We start from the raw sequence: 21,905 nt of genomic DNA, 5'->3' as shown, positions 1-21,905 counted from the left end.
GTGTTTACGGTTAAGATGGACCTAGCTAAAAGTGTACTCCCTTCGTTTCAAAGTAGATATAATTTTGAAGTTAGACACAAGAATTAAGTATCTAAGTACAATGTCAATACTACCCTTCAGTTAATCATTCGTAAAGATAGGAATAAGAAAGTTATAGAAAATGAGATGACATGTATCTAGAAAAACACTTTCTTCATCTTATAATGTAAGACATTTTTTGACACGTCTTACATTATGGGACGGAGGGAGTCGATGTCAATAATAAGATTAAAAAAATCCATTAGGTCGTAGCTAATCTTTTTTCCTTTAAAATGCAAAGAATATGAATCCCATATAACAATAGAAATCCTTTACTGTAAACTAGAGGGTTTAGATACCTGCAAAAAAACTAAATGGTTTAAAGAAAATCATATCATGTGTTGAATTCCTATAAATAAAATTCCTTAAAACGAGCTTATTCCTGGTGAGTGGGCAGGGGCGCTTGGTGGGCCGCTAGTCACCCTGTGCGTTCGGTTTATTCGGTTTACATAGTTCGATTTATACGGTTTTTCAGTTTGTATGGTATTAATACTTCGGTAAATATGGTATGAAATTAAAATACAGTTCGGTTTCGGTATATATCAAATTATTTTGGTATGGTTTCGGTATATACCATAAAAACCAAAGTTGACGCGAATTTGGAAATGCCGTAATAATAATTAGCAAATTTATGACTCAAAACACATACTATTCTACACAAATAGTATATGACTATATATATAAGTATATATGCATGCATTGATTCATCTATTGATGGTTATGGACGTGCTTAACATTTTAAAAATAGAAAAATGACTATGTTACAAGAAAAAAATTACGTGCTTAGTAGTGCATTTGACTCATGTACAAAAAAAATGACAACTTGTATGGTTGTTCATCTTAAGAAATATAAATTTATTTTTTACTTCGGTTTATTCGGTTAACCGTTCGGTTTTCCGATATATACCATAAAAACCAAGTTTAAATCGGTATGAAAAGTTCATACCATACCGAAACCAGAAACCATAAAAACCATAAAATTGGTTCGGTTCGGTCTATTTTTGGTATGGTTTTTCGGTTCGGTTTTTAAATGCACAGAGTGAGCCGCTAGGAACCCATTTCCGGCTCGCTCCTCCGCTCCGGCCGAAATCAAACCGAAACCCTCGCCAGTCGCCACCATGGGCGACGGCGCCGCCGCCCTCCTCTCCTCCGCGGGCTACGACGGCGAGGACCGCATCAGCGCCCTCCACGAAGACCTCCTCCGCCAGATCATCTCGCGCCTCCCCGTCACAGACGCCGCCCGCACCGCCGTCCTCGCCTCCCGCTGGCGCCACCTATGGCGCTCCACCCCTGTCGTCCTCGACGACGCCCACCTCCCGGAGCCCACGCGCGCCGCCTCCGTTGTCCGAGTCCTCGCCGACCACCCGGGCCCCTTCCGCGCCGTCCTCCTCACCGACTGCAGGCCAGCCTACCTGAAGCGTGAGCTCGCCCACTGGCCGCGCCTCCTCGCCGCCAAGGGCACCCAGGAACTCGCCCTCTTTAACAAGTACTACGTCTACGCGCGCCTCCCCGCCGACATCCTCCGCTCCTCCTCGCTCCAGTGCCTCTCGCTGTCCTTATGGAGGTTCCCCGTCGCCCTCTCCCGCAGCGCCGACGCCTTTCTCCCCCACCTCCGGAAACTCGACATGACAAGTATCGGCATGGCCGAACATGACCTGGATTACTTGCTCGCTGCCAGCCCCGTTCTGCACACCCTTACGCTGGCCCGCAATTCGCCCAAGCGCGTCCATCTCCGCAGCCAAAGCCTCCGGTGTGTGCTTGTTGGGGTGTCCACCATGGAGAAGTTCGCCGTGATGGACGCGCCACTCTTGGAGCGCCTCATCATTTTGGAGCCGCCTATTGCTGGGTGCGATTGTGTGAGGATCAACATTGCTTGTGCACCCAACCTGCGAGTGCTCGGGTACCTGGAGCAAGAGTTCACAAGCTGCAGATTGGTGACAGTGTCGTCGAGGTATGGCTACCTCTCCATCTCTCTCTCTCTCAACCTGTGAAATTATTCAGTATGCTTTGATCCATCAATCATGATTTTCTTGATGATTATTGAACATTTAACGTGTGCTATCTTATCTTTTTCGTAGTGCACGACATTTCAGCCTGACACAATGACGAGCAGATGCGCTGTGGTTCCAGGCGTCAGGATATTGGCCTTGAAAGTGAATTTCCGTATCTTCAGCAAGGTCAAGATGCTAGCCAGCTTCCTCGGATGCTTCCCCAACATCTCAATCCCACACATTGAGGTATATATCACCCAGTTCCTTCAGTCAGTCAGTCATTTCGTAATGCTATAAATACCTTTTTTTTAACGGGCATTACCCCTTTCCGTTACATGAATGACGGAAATACAACATTGTTCGGCACCAGACACAATGCTATAACACTGTACATCATCCTGATCCATATATGCAACTGAATTGTTCACCCACTGGTATGAATATGCAGTCTGCCCTACATGCTCCGTCCACAACTGCCTATCAACCCACTTGGGAGCACCATGCCAAGTTCTGGGAGGAGGTCAGTGCAGTTAGATGCTGGAAATCACGTGTCAAGAGGATGGTTTTCCACAAGTTCCGAGGGAATCAAAAAGAATTTGAATTCCTCAAGTTCATCGCCAGGGATGCGCAAGAGCTTGAGTCTTTGCTGCTTGTGCCGTTCGACGAAAAATTTACTTCAGCGGTGGAGGTGAATGAGATTATAGACAGATGCGGGTGTCCTCAGTTTCAAGCATGGGCCTCTAAAGTGTTGCTGGTGTCGCCCAAAGTGGACGGTGCTTGGAACTTGCAGAAAGCACTGGACCTTACCATCGACGACCCTTTTCTTCGTTGCTGAACGCACGGTTTAGTTCGCTATATGTTCACATGATTGATCCGAGCCTTTTTGGAAACACATGTTTGTAGTTATGCATTTTCTTGAGATACGTCAAATTTCAAGTTTTCAACTACCATTAGCATACATCTATGTTTCAACTTTCACCTACCTTGTCCTTGAGTACATTTTAGTGTTCTGAAAAGACCAGTGTTATTTAACCTGTTACCTAAAGACCAGTATTACATACTAGTGATATAACCTACAACTATGTGGCCCTGTAGCATGTTGTTGGTTGCCATTTTCTTTGCTATGCTCTGGTTTTGTAGAGTGTCACCTCTGTCTGTTTCGTTCGTTGCCATCAGATGAGCAGACTGCACAGAGCTAGGTGGCCAAGTTATCAGGTGCTGTGCGCCATGTTGGGTTTACATGATGCTTTGTCCCAATACTAATTAGCTAGTAATACCCAGTGACATTTCAAATTAGAATGAAATTGAGAGACAGGTTCAGAAATTGTTTTGCAGAAGGATGATGGTAGAAAGCGTTCATGATCTCTGCGGGAGGATTTTTTGCCAACAAGTTGATATGGCCGAGTTGGTCTAAGGCGCCAGATTAAGGCTCTGGTCCGAAAGGGCGTGGGTTCAAATCCCACTGTCAACAGTTGATCTTTTTTCTTCCAGGCGTATAAAAATATTCTGAAACTTTTTTTTTGGCGAGGTATATTCTGAAACTCTTTGATCTACTAGAGCTGTGCAATTGCCCATCCCTGAACCGGCAGTTATGTACACTTTGTTATATATACAGATGGCCATGTTCCATCAGGTACAGAATCGATCAACATTCATAATCGTCGACTGCAGAAAACCAGATGAAGTTCCCCGTCGACGCAAATAGAGGATCCAAAAAGAAGGAGAGAAAAGAAAACACTTTTCCCTTTCCATGCACTGCACACCACCCATCCAGCAAAAGAGAAACAAGAACGTGCGGACGGGTGGGCGCGCGCGTCACGCGCCGGGGCTGGTCTTCTTGCCCATCTCGTGGAGGCCGGCGCGGTGGAGCCTGCACCGGAACGACCCGGCGTGCGTCGTCGGCGAGCAGAGGCACGCCCGGGGGCTCGCCAGCAGGTGCGCGTGCTTCGGCCCCTGCGACGCCGCCTTGGGCGTGGTCACCATCACCGCCGGCGCCTCCCCGCCGCCCTTGCCCGCGCCGGCGTGGGCCACGTGGAGGTTGGGGTGGTGCTTCTTCAACGGCACCGCGATCTTCTTCGCCGCCGCCGGCACCTGCAGCTGCTCCTCCATGCTGCCCCCCATCGACCGAGCCACGACGACGGCAATCTCGATCGACCTCTACCATTCCAACGAACGTTTGATCAGAACCAAGAACCGGTGAAACAACGAAGATCGTACTACAAATGTTATCAAAATTACTGCCATCGTCTACCCAGAAACCTCTCATACAAACCCCACAAAAAAATCTGAACACAAGAAAGACGTACATGGAGAATGAATCATGCGAGTTACCTTTGCCGAAATGGAAGACTAATGTGCAGTAAATTGTGGATCTTTGTATCAGCCTAAGTTAAATTACTCTACGGGTTGTAGTGGTGAGCAGTGACAAAGCGGGGAGGGAGGTAAAAAAGGGGGTGCTTTATCCATGCATTGGTCTATTTAAAGCCACGCAACGGCCACACCAAGCTATTTTTACCGCCTATCCCGAATTCCTTGGCGCCACTCATGGATCGGATATATCCATATCCATGCAGATTCAAAATGGACAGAGCACAGTCCAATATAAGGAGTCAAGGGGTCGCTATTTTTAGAGTGATTTTGCGACATTTGTGTGGGTCATCCAAGTGTAGATTACTCCATAAGTTTTGTCTTCTATGTCTTCTACCTATGGTACATTCTACCTAATTGTTCTGGGTTTTTTTTTTGGAAATCTGCATCCATATGCATATACTAGAAGCACATTTGTTGCACCGTTTTTAACGATGCCATAAGTTTCTTTTTATATCTCCGATTTGTTATGATTGTTAGCATAATTTTCACATAAAAATTAGTGGCAAATTATAAATGAAACTGATTGCCTTTCCACAACTTTCTTCCTCCGAAGGAGTTCAGATTTTGAACGATACATTTATCACAAATTGCTCAAATGCGTCCTATTGGGATTTTCTCAAGCCACCGCCGGTTTTCAGCAATATGTCTTTTTTGTTATGTGCACTGTTTGAGGGGAATTTGTATTTAGTTTGTGTAGAGTTCATATGATGTTATTTGACCATCAAACTTTACAAACGCCTAAGATATTAGTTCATAATCAATGCCATGAAGTTTTACTTTTTTTGCTATTTGTTATAAATTTACTGTTCGTCATGGGTGCTTGGATGTAGGCACAACTTTTCCTTTGGTTAATTTGCGGCCATCAGCCGACGGCCGAATTAGGTTGGACGGGGGTATCACCAGGGGACGGTCAGACGGATGGCCTTATTCGGACACGTGCTGGCCATCAAAAGAAAGGGGAAAAAAGATCAAGGAGCAGTGCCCAGAGGTTGAAGATGGAGACTGACGCTTTGATTGAAAACCAGCGGTTGGTCAGAATGGATTCTTTTTAATCTTCGAAATGTGCTGGGCGGCTGGGAGCGGCCCTTCCTATATCCAAGAGCCAGGCCTACAATTTTACACGATATGTTTCATCAATAATTTCCAGTCTGTTGAGTTCACACCGACGTGAGCTCACACTCACATCCAAGGAGCAGCAGCCAACGGACGAAACGGTCTTTCTCCCGGCCCCGGAAATGTGGCGTCCGGTGAAACACAACCTTTCAGCTTGGCGCCTCATCTTAAACGTGGCGGATCGATCATCATCTCGGATTCGGATAGCTCGGCGCTTCTCGGCCATCGGATGACCACACATTCACGACTTCACGTACGTTGATGATTTCTATGCCTATAAGCTGGTACCCCTGCATGCCACTGCGAGTTTAATACCTTGCAGACAGCGAGAGGGACGCGGACGCGGCTAATCTGCACCCAAGCTCATATGCTCCCGCATGAACAGTAAAATCGAAAAAAAATCAAAAAAATTTAAAAAATTCCAATTTTTTTTTGAGAGAAACATTGACAAAAGTTCTAAGTGCCTGCAAACATTCGTCATGAAATCACATTCCTAGAAGGCGTGGCAAAAAAAACAAAAATAGTACTCTGAGAAAGCTACCTTCAAATGCATTTTGAAGCATTGAATTTGTTTTTTTTGCCACGCCTTACAGGAATGTGATTTCATGATGAATTTTTGCAGGCACTTAGAACTTTTGTCAATGTTTCTCTCAAAAAGAAATTGGAATTTTTTGAATTTTTTTCGATTTTTTTCAATTTTACTGTTCATGCGGGAGCATATGAGCTCGGGTGCAGAATGGACTTTTCGCGACACTTTCTCCCTATCTCTCTTTTTTTTTCTCTTTCTTTCTAAGACTCACTCCTAATGCAACCATCAACGCTATTACTGCACTGTGGCACACAAGGACGTCCGCTCTCCTGCCTCCATCACGGGATTTCTTCATCCGTTCGTTACTAGGTGCACTGCAGGCCGAACAGACGTTCGAGCTAGCGAGATAACGAGTTTAGCAAGCCGGGCTAACTTGTTCAGGAGCACTGTAGCTTGCAGGGATGCAAAGCGGCGCCCCATCCACCCTGCTTCATATTCAATACTATTAGAGAAATTATTTTTATTTGGATCATGGTGCAGTTAGTTTAATTTGTGTATCTGACTAGTGTCGAAGTAGAGCGAAGCAGGGCCTAAGCATCAGGACCACTCGGGCAATCATCTTGCTTGGTCTTTGGGAGCCGTGGAAGCATGGAATGCACAGTGGTCTTTGAGACTACCCATAGTGGGACTAACATCACTAGTAACATCATACTTTTCAAGATAATTTTGCTTATGTGGCATATATTTAATGATGAGAGAGGTGACGGTGATAACTTAGCTAGTTACTGTAACATCACAAATACCAAAACAATATGAGTCTATAAGCTAATAAATGAACCATAACATGACAACACATATATGTTACTACCCACTGTGAAGGTAGTAACATAGCCTAGTAAAATGTGATGTTACTAGTCTAAGTTACTCCCCATTATGACTAGTCTGATGGTGCTATACTGGAGATTGCCAAGGCCATGCGTCGTGTGGAGCAGGAAGGACGCGCCTCGTGGAATGCAGGGCTCATGAAGGGCAATGTAGAGGGCTTCTTTGGTAGGTTGAGTACGTGGAATAGGCGTGAGTAGTCGTCTGTATGAGTTGAAGTGTGAGTATGGAGTCGACTAACAGTGGAGGTGTAGCATGTAATTTGTAATTGCCACATCGGTGGAGGGTTCTCTATGCCCTTTTCCCTCTCTTTATAAAATGACACACATGCTATATGCATATTCAAGACAAAGAAAGTTTAATTTGTGCATTGGCTTGCCACCGTTGCATCCGTAGTAACTCGGTTAGGCTTGCTACATGCACCACAGGGCCAATATGACGCACTGACAATGTGGAAGATTGAGTTAGCGATGACAGATGGTGTCAGCGAGTGACGCCACCCTCCCCGGGAAGCCATGGGAGGGTGAATCGACAGCAGAAGATGCCCGCATCGACGTCCTGCGGCGCGACCATGGCGGTGGTCGGTCGCATGGCTAGAGGCAGGCATGGGGCTGCACCGACATGTAGTAGGTCCAGTAATGGTTCAACAGGGTTGAGTCGTGCCAGATCGTGGTGGTACGGGGTAGAAGGTGGTAACAGACAATGTCGACACGAGCTATGGATGGCGGCGGAAGGGGTCACATCCTGAAATGTCCATGACACCAAAAATTTGATAGATGGAGGAAGCGCTATATTGCCTCCCCAACCTCCAAATATAGAGGCCTAGGGTGATTTTTGGAGTGCCCTCCAAAAAATTGATGATGGGTCGCGGGATAGCAAATCTACTAGACCGGCTTTTTGGCCTAATCAATGCAGGGACGGGTGTTATGGTGATTGGGCCAGTATGACGATTATGCTAGAGTTGCTCTTATAATACTTCATCTATTCATTACTTTCATCTTCTCATTACTCCCTCGGTCCTAAAATACAGTGCGTACTAGATTTTCTTAAAAAAAAATCTTATAAACTCTGAACAAGTTTATAGAAGTTTTTATCAGCATCTAGAATACCAAATCAAAATTATCAGATTTATCATAGAATATATTTTCATCTGGTATATATATATATTCAATAGTGTAATTGTATTTCTCCTAAAAAGGTAGTGTAATTATTGCGAGCAAACAACAAAAGAAAAACTTCATTGCGAGCACAGAGACGCCGATCAACATCAACTACCGCCGGTACCCTGCACTCCGCGCCAAGCGCCTGCCGGAAAGCAGGCCCGGACGGCCAACCCAATTAATCTGGTGTCGCCTGTCTGGAGCAATGTTTTAAAATAACGGGCTATAGCATTTAGCGGTGATCCTTAAAAACAGTTATAGCTGTGCTATAGTGGAGCTATAGCAGCAAATTGTACATGAAATCATTTAGCGGCAACATCTTCAAACAGCTATAGCGGGGATATAGCCGGCTATTTAAAACTATGGTCTGGAGTGGTGAAAAAAAGCAGGAATCACGACGGTCGATGGAATAGCATTTTTTGAGGGGTGATAACGAGTTTAGCAAGCCGGACTAACTTGTTAAGGAGTACGTACTTGTTAGGCTTGCCACGTGCACTGCAGGCCTGTTAGACTGTATTTACATGTGTATATTGTAACGTTGTATACCACCTCATTATATATATATATGTGATAGGCCACCCCTAGAGGGTTGTGCCGGTTCCTCCCAAAGCCTATTGTCTTACATGGTATCACGCTAGGTTACGTCCGCTTCCGCCTAAAAACCCTAAACCGCCGCCGCCGCTGCCGTCGCCACCGCCGCAGCCGCCGCGCCCGCCGCCGCCGTCGCCCGACTGCTATGACGTCCGCCGCTGCGTCCGGCTCCACCGCCACCGGTTTTCTGCCGACCTCCCTCGCGGCACTTCTCTCGAGGCCGCTGGATGCCGCCTCCCTTCAGGCGCCGATCGGGACACGGAGCGTCGGCTCCCTCTTCGCGCTCTCGCCGGCTGCTACTTCGCCCGGGCAGGCGCTTGTGGCCCACACCACCGCCGCCCCGTCAACCGCGGCTGTCGCGCCCTCGGCCACTGCGCCGCTGGTGGCGGAGGACGTCGCGCTGGCAGGCTTCGCGGCGTCAACCGCGGCCATCGCGCCCTCTGTCACCGCGCCGGCTGCCCCTCCGACTGTCTCCACGGTGTTCTCACCTCAGCCAGTCTCCTCGATGGGATCGCAGCCGCCGCCGCCGTTTCACTTCGGCCATCTCATCACCATCAAGTTGTCGTCGGACAATTACATCTTCTGGCGCGCGCAGGTTCTTTCGCTTCTTGGGAGTCACTACCTGCTTGGCTATGTCGACGGCTCTCTCCCTTGCCCTCCTGCGCTGGTTGACAGCATGCATGGTCCGATCTATAATCCGGCTCACCGTGTCTGGACAGGGCAGGATCAGGCGAACCTCTCCTCCATCCAGGGGTCGCTCTCTCCGGCCGTTGCTGGGCTTGTTGTCTTCGCCAAGACGTCCCACGAGGCATGGACTATTCTTGAGCGCTCGTTTGTGGCACAGTCGCATGCTCGTGTATCTGGGCTCCGTCGCCAACTTGGGGAGTGTCAGAAGCTTGACTCCACCGCCACTGAGTTCTACAACAAAGTCAAGAGTCTCGCCAACACGCTGGCCTCCGTTGGACAGCCCCTCACCGACTCCGAGTTCAACTCGTTTATCGTCAATGGTCTTGATGAGGAGTATGACGCCCTAGTCGAGATCATCAATGAGAGGGGCAACTCCACGCCCATGCCAGCACATGAGGTCTTTTCACGCCTCCTGCTTACTGAGCAACGAGTCGAGACGCGCCGATCCAGGGGCAACGACGCCCTCTCGGCAAACGCCGCCACCAAGGGTGGTCGCTCCTCTGCTTCATCCAGGGCTCCTTCGAGGCAGTCACCACCACCCGCCTCGGCCCCTCCTCCTACTGCGACGCTACCAGGGGCTGGCGGTCCACGTGTGTGCCAGCTTTGTGGTCGCGATGGGCACTGGGCCTCGAAGTGTCACAAGCGCTTCCAGCGGGGTTTTCTTGGTCTTGACAATGACGGGAAGGATACACGCAACTTTGCTCGTCAGGTCGCCATGGCTGATCGTCCGCCGCCGCAGAAGCCACAGGGACACACTCAGTCCTACTCCATTGATCCCCACTGGTACATGGACTCTGGGGCGACAGAGCACCTGACCAGTGAGATGGGGAAGCTTCACACTCGTGAACCCTACCATGGCTCCGACAAGATCCACACCGCCAATGGAGCAGGTATGCACATCTCTCATATTGGTCAAGCATCACTTCTCACTAGACATGCCAATAGGAGTCTTCAACTTCGCAATGTTCTTCGAGTTCCATCTGTGACACGTAATCTTCTTTCCGTTCCTAAACTCACTCGTGATAATAATGTGCTTTGTGAATTTCATCCTTTTGATCTTTTCATGAAGGATCGGGGCACGAGGGACATTCTTCTTAGTGGGCGGCTCTGCCAAGGTCTCTATCGTCTGGAGCATCCTGGCGTCGCTCGCGTCTTCAGTGGAGTTCGGGTATCTCCGTCACAGTGGCATGCTCGTCTTGGTCACCCGGCCACACCTATTGTCCGGCATGTTTTGCGTCGTCATGAGCTTCCTAGTGTGTCTAGTAATAAAGATGTAGCAGTGTGTGATGCTTGTCAGCAGGGGAAGAGTCATCAACTTCCTTTTTCGGAGTCCAATCGTGAGGTGAAACATCCTTTAGAACTTGTGTTTTCAGATGTATGGGGTCCTGCTCAGACTTCTGTTAGTGGTCATAATTATTATATCAGTTTTGTTGATGCTTACAGCCGCTTTACCTGGCTTTATCTTATCAAACGTAAATCTGATGTGTTTGACATTTTTGTTCAGTTCCAAAAACATGTTGAACGCCTTCTCAAGCACAAAATTGGTCATGTTCAGTTGGACTGGGGTGGCGAGTATCGCAACCTCAACTCCTTCTTTCAGTCGCTTGGGATCACTCACCGTTTAGCATGTCCACATACACATCAGCAGAATGGTTCAGTAGAACGTAAGCATCGTCACATTGTTGAAGCTGGTCTGACTCTTTTGGCCCATGCATCTGTTCCGTTTCCTTTTTGGAGTGATGCTTTCACCACTGCATGTTTTCTCATCAATCGTACTCCCACTCGTGTTTTGAATATGAAGACTCCCATTGAAGTTCTCCTTAATGAACAACCGGACTACACCTTTCTCAAGGTGTTTGGGTGTGCTTACTGGCCCCATCTCCGTCCATATAACAAGCGTAAGCTCGAGTTTCGTTCCAAGAAGTGTGTTTTTCTTGGTTATAGCTCTCTTCATAAAGGATACAAATGTCTTCATGTTCCCACTAATCGTGTCTACATCTCTCGGGATGTTGTGTTTGATGAGCATGTTTTTCCCTTTGCCAACCTCCCTGTGTCCACTACCGAGCCACCTGTCATGCATTCATCCTCTGTTGCTTCTGACCAATTTGATGATGTTGCATATTCTCCTCTATTGTTGCCTAACCATGGTGCAGGCACTGGTCGTGGGGCTCGTTTGGAGATTTTGGAAGCGCCATCTTCCTCTTCGTCGCCATCGCCTTCATCCTCGGCACCTTTTGTTGTGCATGAGGAGCACATGGCGCCCCTGCATGGCCTCGGTTTCCGTGCTCATGCACGGCCGATCGACGTCCTGGCCCGGTCGCCTCTGGTTTCTGGGCTGCCTTTGCCATCGTCGCGCCCTGCAACCCCGCCGACTGGGCCGGCCTCCTCGGTTCCCGTCTCGCCCAGGGCGTCGGGGCAGTCATCACCAGGCCTGGCCTCGCCCGCCCCTGCCTCGCCCAGGGTGTCTGGGCCCTTCTCACCAGGGCCGGCCTCGCCTGCTCTCGCCTCGCCAAGGCCGTCTGGGCCGGTGTCACCGGAGCTGGCCTCGCCCACCCTCGGTTCGCCCATGGCCTGTGAGCCCCTGTCGTCGGGCCAGTCTTCGCCAAGCAGCCCGGAGTCGTCTGTCCCGAGCTCGCCTGAGGTGATTCCTGCATCTCCGGCGACCGTCACGTCTCTGTCACCTTCGCCTCCGCCGGCTCCTGCTGCTGCTCTACGTCCACATACGCGCAGTCGGAGTGGCATTTTTCAGCCTAAGCAACGTCACGATGGCACAGTTGCTTGGTTAGCGGCGTGCATGTCTGCTGCTCTCGCAGATCCATCCTCTGAGCCACGCACGTATCAAGCTGATATGCGCATTCCTCATTGGAGAGAGGCCATGGAGCAGGAGTATCAAGCGCTTCTTCGCAATCAGACATGGACTCTTGTTCCTCCACAATCACGGGTAAATGTCATTGATTCCAAATGGGTTTTCAAAGTGAAGAGGCATTCTGATGGGTCCATTGAGCGCTATAAGGCTCGTCTAGTTGCTCGTGGTTTTCGACAGCGTTTTGGACTTGACTATGAAGACACCTTCAGTCCAGTGGTCAAGCCTACTACCATCAGACTTCTTCTCTCTCTGGCTGTTACTCGAGGTTGGTTTCTTCGTCAGCTTGATGTTCAAAATGCTTTTCTTCATGGTGTCTTGGCAGAGGAGGTTTACATGCGCCAGCCTCCGGGTTTCTCTGATCCGGATCGCCTTGATCATCTCTGTCGTCTGTCCAAGGCAATTTATGGTCTGAAGCAGGCTCCTCGTGCTTGGCATGCTCGTCTTGCAATGGCTCTTCATGCTCATGGTTTTGCATCATCAACTGCTGACTCCTCATTGTTTCTTCTTCAAAGGCCTGAGGTTACTATGTACTTGTTGGTCTATGTAGATGATATCATTTTGGTCAGCTCCTCTCAGTCGGCTGTTACTGCGCTTGTTCGCTCACTCGGTGCTGATTTTGCGGTCAAGGACCTTGGGAATCTTCATTACTTTCTTGGTGTGGAGGTTACTTCTCGTGCTGCTGGCCTTGTTATGACGCAGAAAAAGTACTCTCTGGATTTGTTGCAGCGAGCTGGGATGCTTAAGTGCAAACCGACGACTACACCCATGTCTACCACTGATAAGCTCAATGCTGTTGATGGTGTGCTTCTTTCTTCTTCTGATGCGACCGAGTACCGGAGTATTGTTGGTGGGCTCCAGTACTTGACGATCACGCGACCAGACATTTCCTATGTTGTTAACCGAGTCTGCCAGTATCTACAGTCACCCCGTGACACTCATTGGTCTGCTGTTAAGCGGATTTTGCGCTATATTCGTTTCACGGTGGCTCATGGTTTGCATATTCGGCCGTCTGACTCTGGTTGTCTTTCAGCATATTCTGATGCAGACTGGGCTGGCAATCCGGATGACAGGCGATCCACGGGGGGTTATGCTGTCTTCTTTGGCTCTAACCTGATTGCCTGGAGTGCTCGGAAACAGGCTACTGTCTCGCGTAGCAGTACTGAGGCTGAGTATAAGGCTGTGGCCAATGCCACATCAGAGATTATCTGGGTACAGTCCTTGCTTCAGGAGTTAAGTATACCCCAATCACAGCCTCCTGTTCTTTGGTGTGATAACATCGGTGCTACATACCTTTCTGCAAATCCGGTATTCCATGCCCGAACGAAACACATTGTAGTTGACTATCACTTTGTGCGTGAACGTGTCTCTCAGAAGCAACTACAGATCAAGTTTATTTCTTTCAAGGATCAACTTGCTGACATCTTCACCAAGCCATTGCCTTTGCCACAGTTTGAGACTTGCAGGCGCAATCTTACCCTTCTAGATTCATTAGAAAGTGGCTAAGATTGAGGGAGGGTGTTAGACTGTATTTACATGTGAATATTGTAACGTTGTATACCACCTCATTATATATATATGTGATAGGCCACCCCTAGAGGGTTGTGCCGGTTCCCCCCAAAGCCTATTGTCTTACAAGGCCCAATAGGACATCACCACCGTCGACGACCTCCGTGATACCGCCGGTAACACTTCACCCAGCTGTGTCCTTCCTCCCAAGGTCACCAGTATAGCCTAGTCGACATACAACAGCCGCGCTCATGCCAAGGCCAAACACAACGCCGGCCACCATAGCACCCAAAGCCACCACGACCCTGTATCTTGAGCTAGGCGATAAGATCTGTTGCCCCCTGTCAACCAAGAGCTCGCTGGATCTGGATTGCAACATGCAATCTGAACCCCAACACATGTACTGTCATGGGCAAAGGGAGGATGGGAAAAAAGGAGTACCCAGGAGTTAGGGTTCAAAACATATGCATGCATACGTATATCTTCATGCATGCAGACACTGTATCACCCTGATCATCTTGACATGGGATGCGAGTGTCGAGATGCAGGAAGAGGGTCTCCCAGCCCTCTACACCCTTAGATTCACACACATATAATCGTATTGCAGAAGATGCAGGGGAACCCACAGTGCCGCGTCAGCCCTTCTCCATAAAACGGAGTATATATCAAGCCAATACCTTCAACAAAGGAATGATGTAGATACATGGACGTTAGAGCATCTTCAACAGCCGCGTCAAAAAACACGCGCGCACGGTAAATTGGCTTTATAGCGCGCGCGGGACGTTTTCGCGTGCTCCAGCAGTGACGCGAAACTAGCACGCGCGGGAAATGATTGCGCGCGCGCGGGAAAAGGCGGCCGCTCGTGCGCTACATTTGGCGCGCCGCGTCCGGCGCGCCTATAAATTGTAGCGCCTCCGCCGCTCTCTCCATCGTCCTTTGCCTCTCTCTCCGTCTCTCCATCGCCCCCTGCCGCGCTCTGCCGCCGACACGCCACCACCGCGCCACGATGCCGCCTCGGTGCTGGGGAGGTACGGACTACCGCGGCGTCCGCGTGCGTCCGTCCGGCACCTACTCCGCCGAGATTCGGTCGGGCGGCGGCATGCGGCTCCGTCTCAGAACTTTCGACACCGTCCAGGAGGGCGCCCGCGCGTACGACGCTGCGGCGTGGCGCCTCCTGCGGTCCCGTCAGGACATGAACTTCGCCGACGTGGCGACGCGGGAGCACGCACAGGAGTTGGCGCCTTTCCCGCGGCTTCTCACTGACGATGATCATCGCAAGCACCGGAGGCGGGAGCATCGTCTCAGGCTGGCCGAGATGGACGAGCAAGCCATGGCACTGTGGAGTCATCGCTTCCCGGAAGACACCAACGAGGAACAGTTCTTCGCCCAGAGGAGGGCAAGGAGGGCGAAGAGGAGAGAGGAGCGAGCCGACTATCGTGAGGACAAGCGAACGCGGAAGCCGGTCGCTAAATACAACCAAGCGCTAGGAGATGCGTCCTCCTGGAACTCCGGCGACGAGCGGTTCCTTGACGCCTACGCTCCGACGTCGGAGGAGGACATCACTGAGACAGAGTCCGAGTCGGACAAATAGTAGTAAGAGAACTATCTACGAAACCAAATATGTAGCAGGAGAACTATCTACGAAACCAAATATGTAGTAGAAAAAATTGAAATATAGCGCGCCTGCTGGAGCGGCGTGGGCGCCTTTAATTTGCGGCGACCGCTGGAGCCAGCGCGCTGCGCGCAAAAACTGGCTAACCTGGCGTTGTATCGCGACTTTTAGCGCGCGCCGCGTTGCGCGGCTGTTGGAGATGCTCTTAGTTCATCAAATAACACTAAGTCTACTACAATTTGTACATAGTCTATTACAACCCAAATATGCCTATTATTACAATATTTACAGTCTATTACAGTCAAACAAAAGAGACAACTCTTTGCTGAGTAGGGCTCTCTGGCTTCGAACTTCAAATTTCATGGACCTGGAGGCTTCTGTAAAAAAGTGAACACATGTGCTACCAGCATTAGAGTAGCTATTATTCCTGGAGTAGATTTGCAAACCTCCAGGTTTAGTGTACATACTATCGAAAAATTATATATTTTTATTTTAACGACGTGCTTCCATATCAATCTCACCATATTTGATTCAGCGGCTGTTTAGTTCTAGGATTAACAATGCCATACTTCACCGCATATATATGGCCAAACTTGCATAAGAGTAGTTCGATAAAATTGAAGACAAATCTCGCCACACTAAAGTGATGTGGGTCGTTAGTGTAGCAAAAATGCATATTGCATGAGGTATGTCTTAAACAAGAGACCCACTTAAATTGGCCAAACTTTAGTCTCAACCAACAATCTCTTAATTACTATTTATCGACTTTTTTTATTGTTCAAAAAAAACCGCATGACCAGCATGTTCCCCTTAATTTTGTGGAACAGTTTTGATAAGTCTCAGTCGACATAACTGGTTAATTATGTCTCAGTCGACGACGCTTCGTTTGATCTTTTATTTTTAGGTTTTTCGTATTTTCGTATATACTCCCTTTGTTCCCAAATATAAGTATTTCTAGAGATTTCAACAAGTGACTACATATGAAACAAAATGAATGAATCTATGCTCTAAAATATGTCTATATACATCCGTATGTTGTTGTCCATTTGAAATGTCTAAAAAAAATATTTAGAAACAGATGGAGTACTATACTATGTCTCAGTATAAACGAATGGAGTACTATTCTCACTTGACTGACACTTGGTTAAGTCTCAGTCGACTGAGACCTAGCCACACCCTTTGTGGAACGCAGGAAAGGCATCTAATAAATAAAAACAATTGTGTGTTGGAGATTGCCACAGCTGTCTAATCTAGCCAAATCACTCATTTTCACAAGAAAAAAGGGCTCATCGCCGAGGAGAACAAATAAGATAAGGTCGACACCACACCGGCCCCTGTCTCCGTCCAGGTGTCCATGACCACTGGATTTGGTGGCCACGGTACAAATTATTAACTCTTGGGAACGTCTGTGGTTCCCGCGTCTTAAATTCCGATTTTTTTTTAAAAAAAATCTGATATTTCTTTCGACACAAGGGCAGCATCTCGTGTGGGTATATATAAGTGCACTCCCCGGCTGGGCTGGAGAGCAGGGCAGCAGCCTCACTAGCTATAGCAGTGCTAATACAGTAGTGTCCATCGTTGGACGAAACTAAACGAGGGGAGAAGAGGGACAGATCGAGATGAAGCTCTCGTTCGTCACTGCTATAGCGGCACTAGTGCTGCTAGCCGCACAGCATGCCTCCCTCGTCGCCGCCGGCAGAGGCCCCAGGGTCATCATCGTCGGCGCCGGCATGTCCGGTATATACATATATATATCACCCGTGCATGCATGCAATACCCTTAGCTAATACAGTACGTGCATTGAACGTACGTCGTCGTCGTTTTATGTATATGTTTCATTTGCGTGCGTGCAGGGATCTCGGCGGGGAAGCGGCTGTGGGACGCCGGGTTGAGGGACCTGCTGATCCTGGAGGCGACGGAGCGCGTGGGCGGGCGGATGCACAAGCACAACTTCGGCGGCCTCAACGTGGAGATCGGGGCCAACTGGGTGGAGGGCCTCAACGGGGACAAGGTCAACCCCATCTGGCCCATGGTCAACGCCAGCCTCCAGCTCCGCAACTTCTACTCCGACTTCGACGGCGTCGTCGGCAACGTCTACAAGGAGAGGTAAGCTACGTGCGTACGTGCATACATAAGATGAATGAAGAAACATATATAAAGACTAACGACATGCATAAAATAAAAGTCATAAACTATAAAGACGTCGAGGCATGGACACACGAGAAAGAAAACATGTACACGTACCCAAGCCCACGCGCACGGAGGCGTGAGCATGACCATGCAGGAGCTCTGGTAAAACGCACGTGGGGAAAACGCCAAAACATAAGCTTTCAGTGATATGGGCACCACCTAATAACTGCGGGACAGTGACGACGCGAGGTGTGCAAACCGTGTGGAAACGACACGCACGCAGAATGATGGACGAAATAGTAACAAACAAGATGGACCAAAGCATTAACTCAAATTTCAGAACAATCATGGAATGGAGGACGACGTACAGATCAACAGACTGTTAATTTCTTCAGCTGCAGCACACATGCATGCAGTTCATCGACGGATCGTCTAACATGGTTTTATGATTTTATGCAGCGGTGGCCTTTACGACGAGGAGTTCGTGCAGAAGAGAATGGACCGCGGCGACGAGGTGGAGGAGCTGGGCGGCAAGCTCGCCGCCAAGATGGATCCCAGCGGCCGCGACGACATGTCCATCTTGGCCATGCAGCGCCTCTTCAACCAGTACGTAGCTAGCTACTGCATATGCATGCTTCATGGCAGTCATGCATGGTTTGCTTGATCCCTCTGTCTCTGTGTGCGTTGCAGCCAGCCGAACGGGCCGGCGACGCCGGTGGACATGGTGCTCGACTACTTCAGGTACGACTACGAGTTCGCCGAGCCGCCGCGCGTCACCAGCCTGCAGGGCACCGAGCCGACGGCCACCTTCGCCGACTTCGGGGACGACGCGCACTTCGTCGCCGATCAGCGGGGATTCGAGACCCTCATATATCACATCGCCGGCCAGTACCTGCGTTCCGACAAGTCCGGGAACATCATAGATCCTAGGGTCAAGCTCAACAAGGTAATCATGGTTTTATGCACAAAAAAAAACGTGTAATAAAAAAAATTGAACTTTAACTACTACTCCCTCCTTAAACAAATGTAAGGAGACGTTTTAGGTCACAGAGGGAGTAACAAATTAATATAAAACGTGTAATAATCAAACTTTTCAAACTTTAGGAGAGGATGTGTCAAAAAGAAAGGAAATCTCCCTGCAAAAGCTGAAACTAAATTCAGACGCTGTTTTGGGTAAAAGGACTTTCTTTTCTTATAAGCATGCGAGAAAAGTTCTAGCTACAGACCAAAGTCTAGGCACTACGGTAATTAGAAGCAATCATTTATTTGATCTACATCTAATGATTATGCTTGTCTGTTGAAATAATTACTTCTAAATTATATGGGGCAAATCTTTTGCCGCCGTTTAAAAAAAACTAGTTCTCAATTATGGTGTTAAAAATATTATTTCCAAGTCATGAGAACTGTCAGATCCGTGATTCATGCAAGTTCACAAGGAATAGAAAAAACTTTGATTTAATGGAAACAAGCAGTTGACTAAGAAATAATCATTTCTAGGTCGACTAAGCCATATGCCGTCAAGTAGTAAAATTTATGCAAAATTATAAAATTTGATTGCAAAGAGAAAACTTGCATTTGAATTACAAAGGACACAAAGTGGTTATTGACCATGCTTCTTTTATCTGAATTCTCCATGTCACTTTCAGGGAGATTATCACATGTAAACAAACAATTGGTGAAAGTCCGTGAAAATCACGTAGAAAAGATGTTTTTAAGTTTCTAAAAAATCTCAAAAAAACACGGGATGTTAAGGGTAATGTTCTATGGGAGTACCTAGAACTCATCTAGATGAGATATAATTTGGTCTCATTCACTTGGAAAACAAGAACATATAACATCCACGTCAGCACACACGCATCTTATAGCATCTTATAGCATCACATCCAATGGCTATAAAAGATGAATGAGACCAAATATATCTCATCTAGATGAGTTCTAGCAAAACTGATGTTCTATTGCCATGTGAAATTCCAAGTTCAAACACATCACGGGATGTGAGCTATACAAAAATTACAAAACCAGCATTGAATAGTGCAACAATAACATCACTATTCATTGTTGATGTTTTTTTTTCTTAGCTCACATCTCGTAAGGTATTTCAACTTGGAATTTTGCAGGCAATAAAACATCAGCCTTTTAACATTCCTTTTTTAAAAAAGAATTTTCCGAAACATTCGAACATGGTTTCCACAAAGTTTTCTTTGAATGTTGGTTTCCATGTGATATTTTCCCGTCACTTTCATTCCGTCCAAAATTTATACAGAAATTGTGAAATATGATGAATTGCGCCGAAACCGTTTTCCATGTGTTACATGGCAGTAGTGTACAGCTGAAAGAACACGGCACATCCTCAAAAGAAAAGGAAGGAAAAAAAACTGCACAATCCATAATTCGGACAAATTTGGACATTTTATGTGATTTTGGAGGGGCATTCATGCATGCACAAAATTGCAGGTGGTGCGTGAGATCTCCTACAACCAGAGAGGCGTGGTGGTGACTACGGAGGACAACTCAGCGTACAGCGCAGACTACGTGATCGTGTCCGCGAGCATAGGGGTCCTGCAAAGCGATCTCATACAGTTCAAGCCTCAGCTTCCAGTACGTTGGTTAATTAATTTTCTTAAGTTCACATCCAACGTCACTCTGCAACAGTACAATTAATTTTGGTGTGTGCGTTAAACAACCTAGGCATGGAAGATCCTTGCCATCTACCGATTTGACATGGGCGTGTACACCAAGATCTTCCTCAAGTTCCCCAGGAAGTTCTGGCCAACGGGCCCCGGGAAGCAGTTCTTCGTCTACGCCAGCTCCAGGAGAGGCTACTACGGGATGTGGCAGGTGAACAAACCCTAGCTGCCTAGCAGTAGCGTAACAGATAACACAAGGAAGATCATTATGCGCAGAAGTACGGAAAAATCGATACCTACCCAAGATGTTAAGAAAAATTACTCGTTTTGTTGTGCAGTCGTTCGAGCAGGAGTACCCGGGTGCCAACGTGCTGATGGTGACGGTGACGGACGTGGAGTCGCGGCGGATCGAGCAGCAGCCCGACAATGTCACGATGGCGGAGGCCGTGGGCGTGCTGCGGAACATGTTCCCCGACCGGGACGTCCCCGACGCCACCGATATCTACGTGCCGCGCTGGTGGTCCAACCGCTTCTTCAAGGGCTCCTACTCCAACTGGCCCGTCGGCGTCAACCGCTACGAGTACGACCAGCTCCGGGTACGTACGCAGGCCAGTAGGCCACCGCCACGCGCGCATACACAGTGCGCCGATGGTGAAAATTAAGCGTCACAGAATTCATGGCGCCGGCCCGGCTCTGACCTTGATTGATTGTGATCGCATGCAGGCGCCGGTTGGCGGGCGGGTCTACTTCACCGGGGAGCACACCAGCGAGCGCTACAACGGCTACGTCCACGGAGCTTATCTTGCAGGTCTCTTATCCTCTTCCGGCCCCTCACGCGAGGTGGTCTGTGATCTGAGATGTATGCGGTTTTTCCTTTGCTAACGAGGCACCGCTGCTTCCGTTGCATTGCAGGTATAGACTCCGCGGACATTCTCATGAACAAGGTCGTCAACAACGTGGAGTTCAAAGTCCGCCCCAAGTATGACGACGAGCAGAAAGCTGAGGTATATACAACTCATCAACGTTTGATCTCTCTGACTCTTGGTGTCTGCATCAAACATGTACATTTGCTGAATTTCTGAAATATGCACTGGTTTAATTCACTCGTCGCTGCAGGTTAAGTGAATGAGGAAGTTGAGATGCCATGCCACTCTGCTCGCACCGTCAAGGAATAAACCCACACGCGTGCCACAGTTTCCGTGGAAGCTTTTCCCCAAGACTTTGATTTGAGGCAAAATAATGTGACGTTCCTGCTTTCCTTCGTGCCTCCAGTGTTTGAATTCTCCGAGAGTGTGTAGTTCCTGTTAAAGCGTTCCAATGATGTAATTTCTATAATTTAATCGAATAAAAGCACTTGGCCTTTGAGGTCTAAAGTTCGTCCTTGAGCAGAATGGTGGCCTATATTGACAATACTCTTTAACGGTATATACTAGCATAATGTTCGTGCGTTGCTACGGAACCGCAAAAATGATTTAGTTGTATTGCATTATTAGCATATAACAACCAATGCATGTGCAACACCACAAAAAGGAACACAATCAAGCAGCCAACACTGCACTTGCGTAATTACAGCAACGACGGAAGCACCATTGCGAAAAAAAAGGATTCAAGTTGGAGGGATTCGATGGGTTCTAGATGGATGAGCGAGACTGGGCTGGAGTGGGAGAATGAACTCACCGCCAACAACGACAACTCCAATTTATAAGATAATAAAGGACTATGAGAAGACGACGCTCCCACGCCCCTCAAACTCATAGTAGACT

The 21,905-nt window shown here is 48.3% G+C and overlaps 2 protein-coding genes, 1 non-coding gene and 1 pseudogene across 3 annotated transcripts; 3 read left to right on the top strand and 1 right to left on the bottom strand.

Moving 5' to 3' along the window:
* The first annotated feature begins 1,151 nt into the window (after positions 1 to 1,151).
* On the top strand, positions 1,152 to 3,101 carry LOC119334464 (annotated as a pseudogene).
* A 358-nt stretch (positions 3,102 to 3,459) lies between these two features.
* Positions 3,460 to 3,540, top strand: TRNAL-AAG. The gene has a single exon. It is a non-coding gene; the product is annotated as a tRNA-Leu (tRNA).
* Positions 3,541 to 3,636: 96 nt separating this feature from the next.
* Positions 3,637 to 4,568, bottom strand: LOC119331974. Its single transcript, XM_037605156.1, has 2 exons — positions 4,401 to 4,568; positions 3,637 to 4,226 (listed from the first exon to the last, which is right to left on the bottom strand). The coding sequence occupies exon 2, from the start codon at positions 4,188 to 4,190 to the stop codon at positions 3,885 to 3,887; it is 306 nt and encodes a 101-aa protein (XP_037461053.1). The 5' UTR covers positions 4,191 to 4,226; positions 4,401 to 4,568; the 3' UTR covers positions 3,637 to 3,884.
* Positions 4,569 to 16,911: 12,343 nt separating this feature from the next.
* Positions 16,912 to 21,527, top strand: LOC119330175 (polyamine oxidase 7-like). Its single transcript, XM_037603291.1, has 10 exons — positions 16,912 to 17,122; positions 17,239 to 17,491; positions 17,975 to 18,121; positions 18,206 to 18,461; positions 19,970 to 20,113; positions 20,204 to 20,353; positions 20,481 to 20,738; positions 20,866 to 20,950; positions 21,055 to 21,146; positions 21,259 to 21,527. Exons 1-10 carry the CDS (start codon positions 17,005 to 17,007, stop codon positions 21,265 to 21,267), a joined length of 1,512 nt encoding a protein of 503 aa, XP_037459188.1. The 5' UTR covers positions 16,912 to 17,004; the 3' UTR covers positions 21,268 to 21,527.
* Positions 21,528 to 21,905: the final 378 nt, after the last annotated feature.

The sequence above is a fragment of the Triticum dicoccoides genome, chromosome 7A, assembly GCF_002162155.2.
Source record: "Triticum dicoccoides isolate Atlit2015 ecotype Zavitan chromosome 7A, WEW_v2.0, whole genome shotgun sequence".
Lineage (NCBI taxonomy): Eukaryota > Viridiplantae > Streptophyta > Magnoliopsida > Poales > Poaceae > Triticum > Triticum dicoccoides.
This window is presented reverse-complemented; position numbering and strand designations above follow the sequence as displayed.

Excerpts from the sequence above, each read along its gene's own strand:
- LOC119330175 (XM_037603291.1), top strand. The coding sequence starts at position 17,005 with ATGAAGCTCTCGTTCGTCACTGCTATAGCGGCACTAGTGCTGCTAGCC. Across the intron at positions 18,122-18,205 it reads ATGCAGCGCCTCTTCAACCA|CCAGCCGAACGGGCCGGCGA; the intron begins GTACGTAGCTAG and ends TGTGCGTTGCAG. Across the intron at positions 20,739-20,865 it reads ACGAGTACGACCAGCTCCGG|GCGCCGGTTGGCGGGCGGGT; the intron begins GTACGTACGCAG and ends GATCGCATGCAG.
- LOC119331974 (XM_037605156.1), bottom strand. The coding sequence starts at position 4,190 with ATGGGGGGCAGCATGGAGGAGCAGCTGCAGGTGCCGGCGGCGGCGAAG.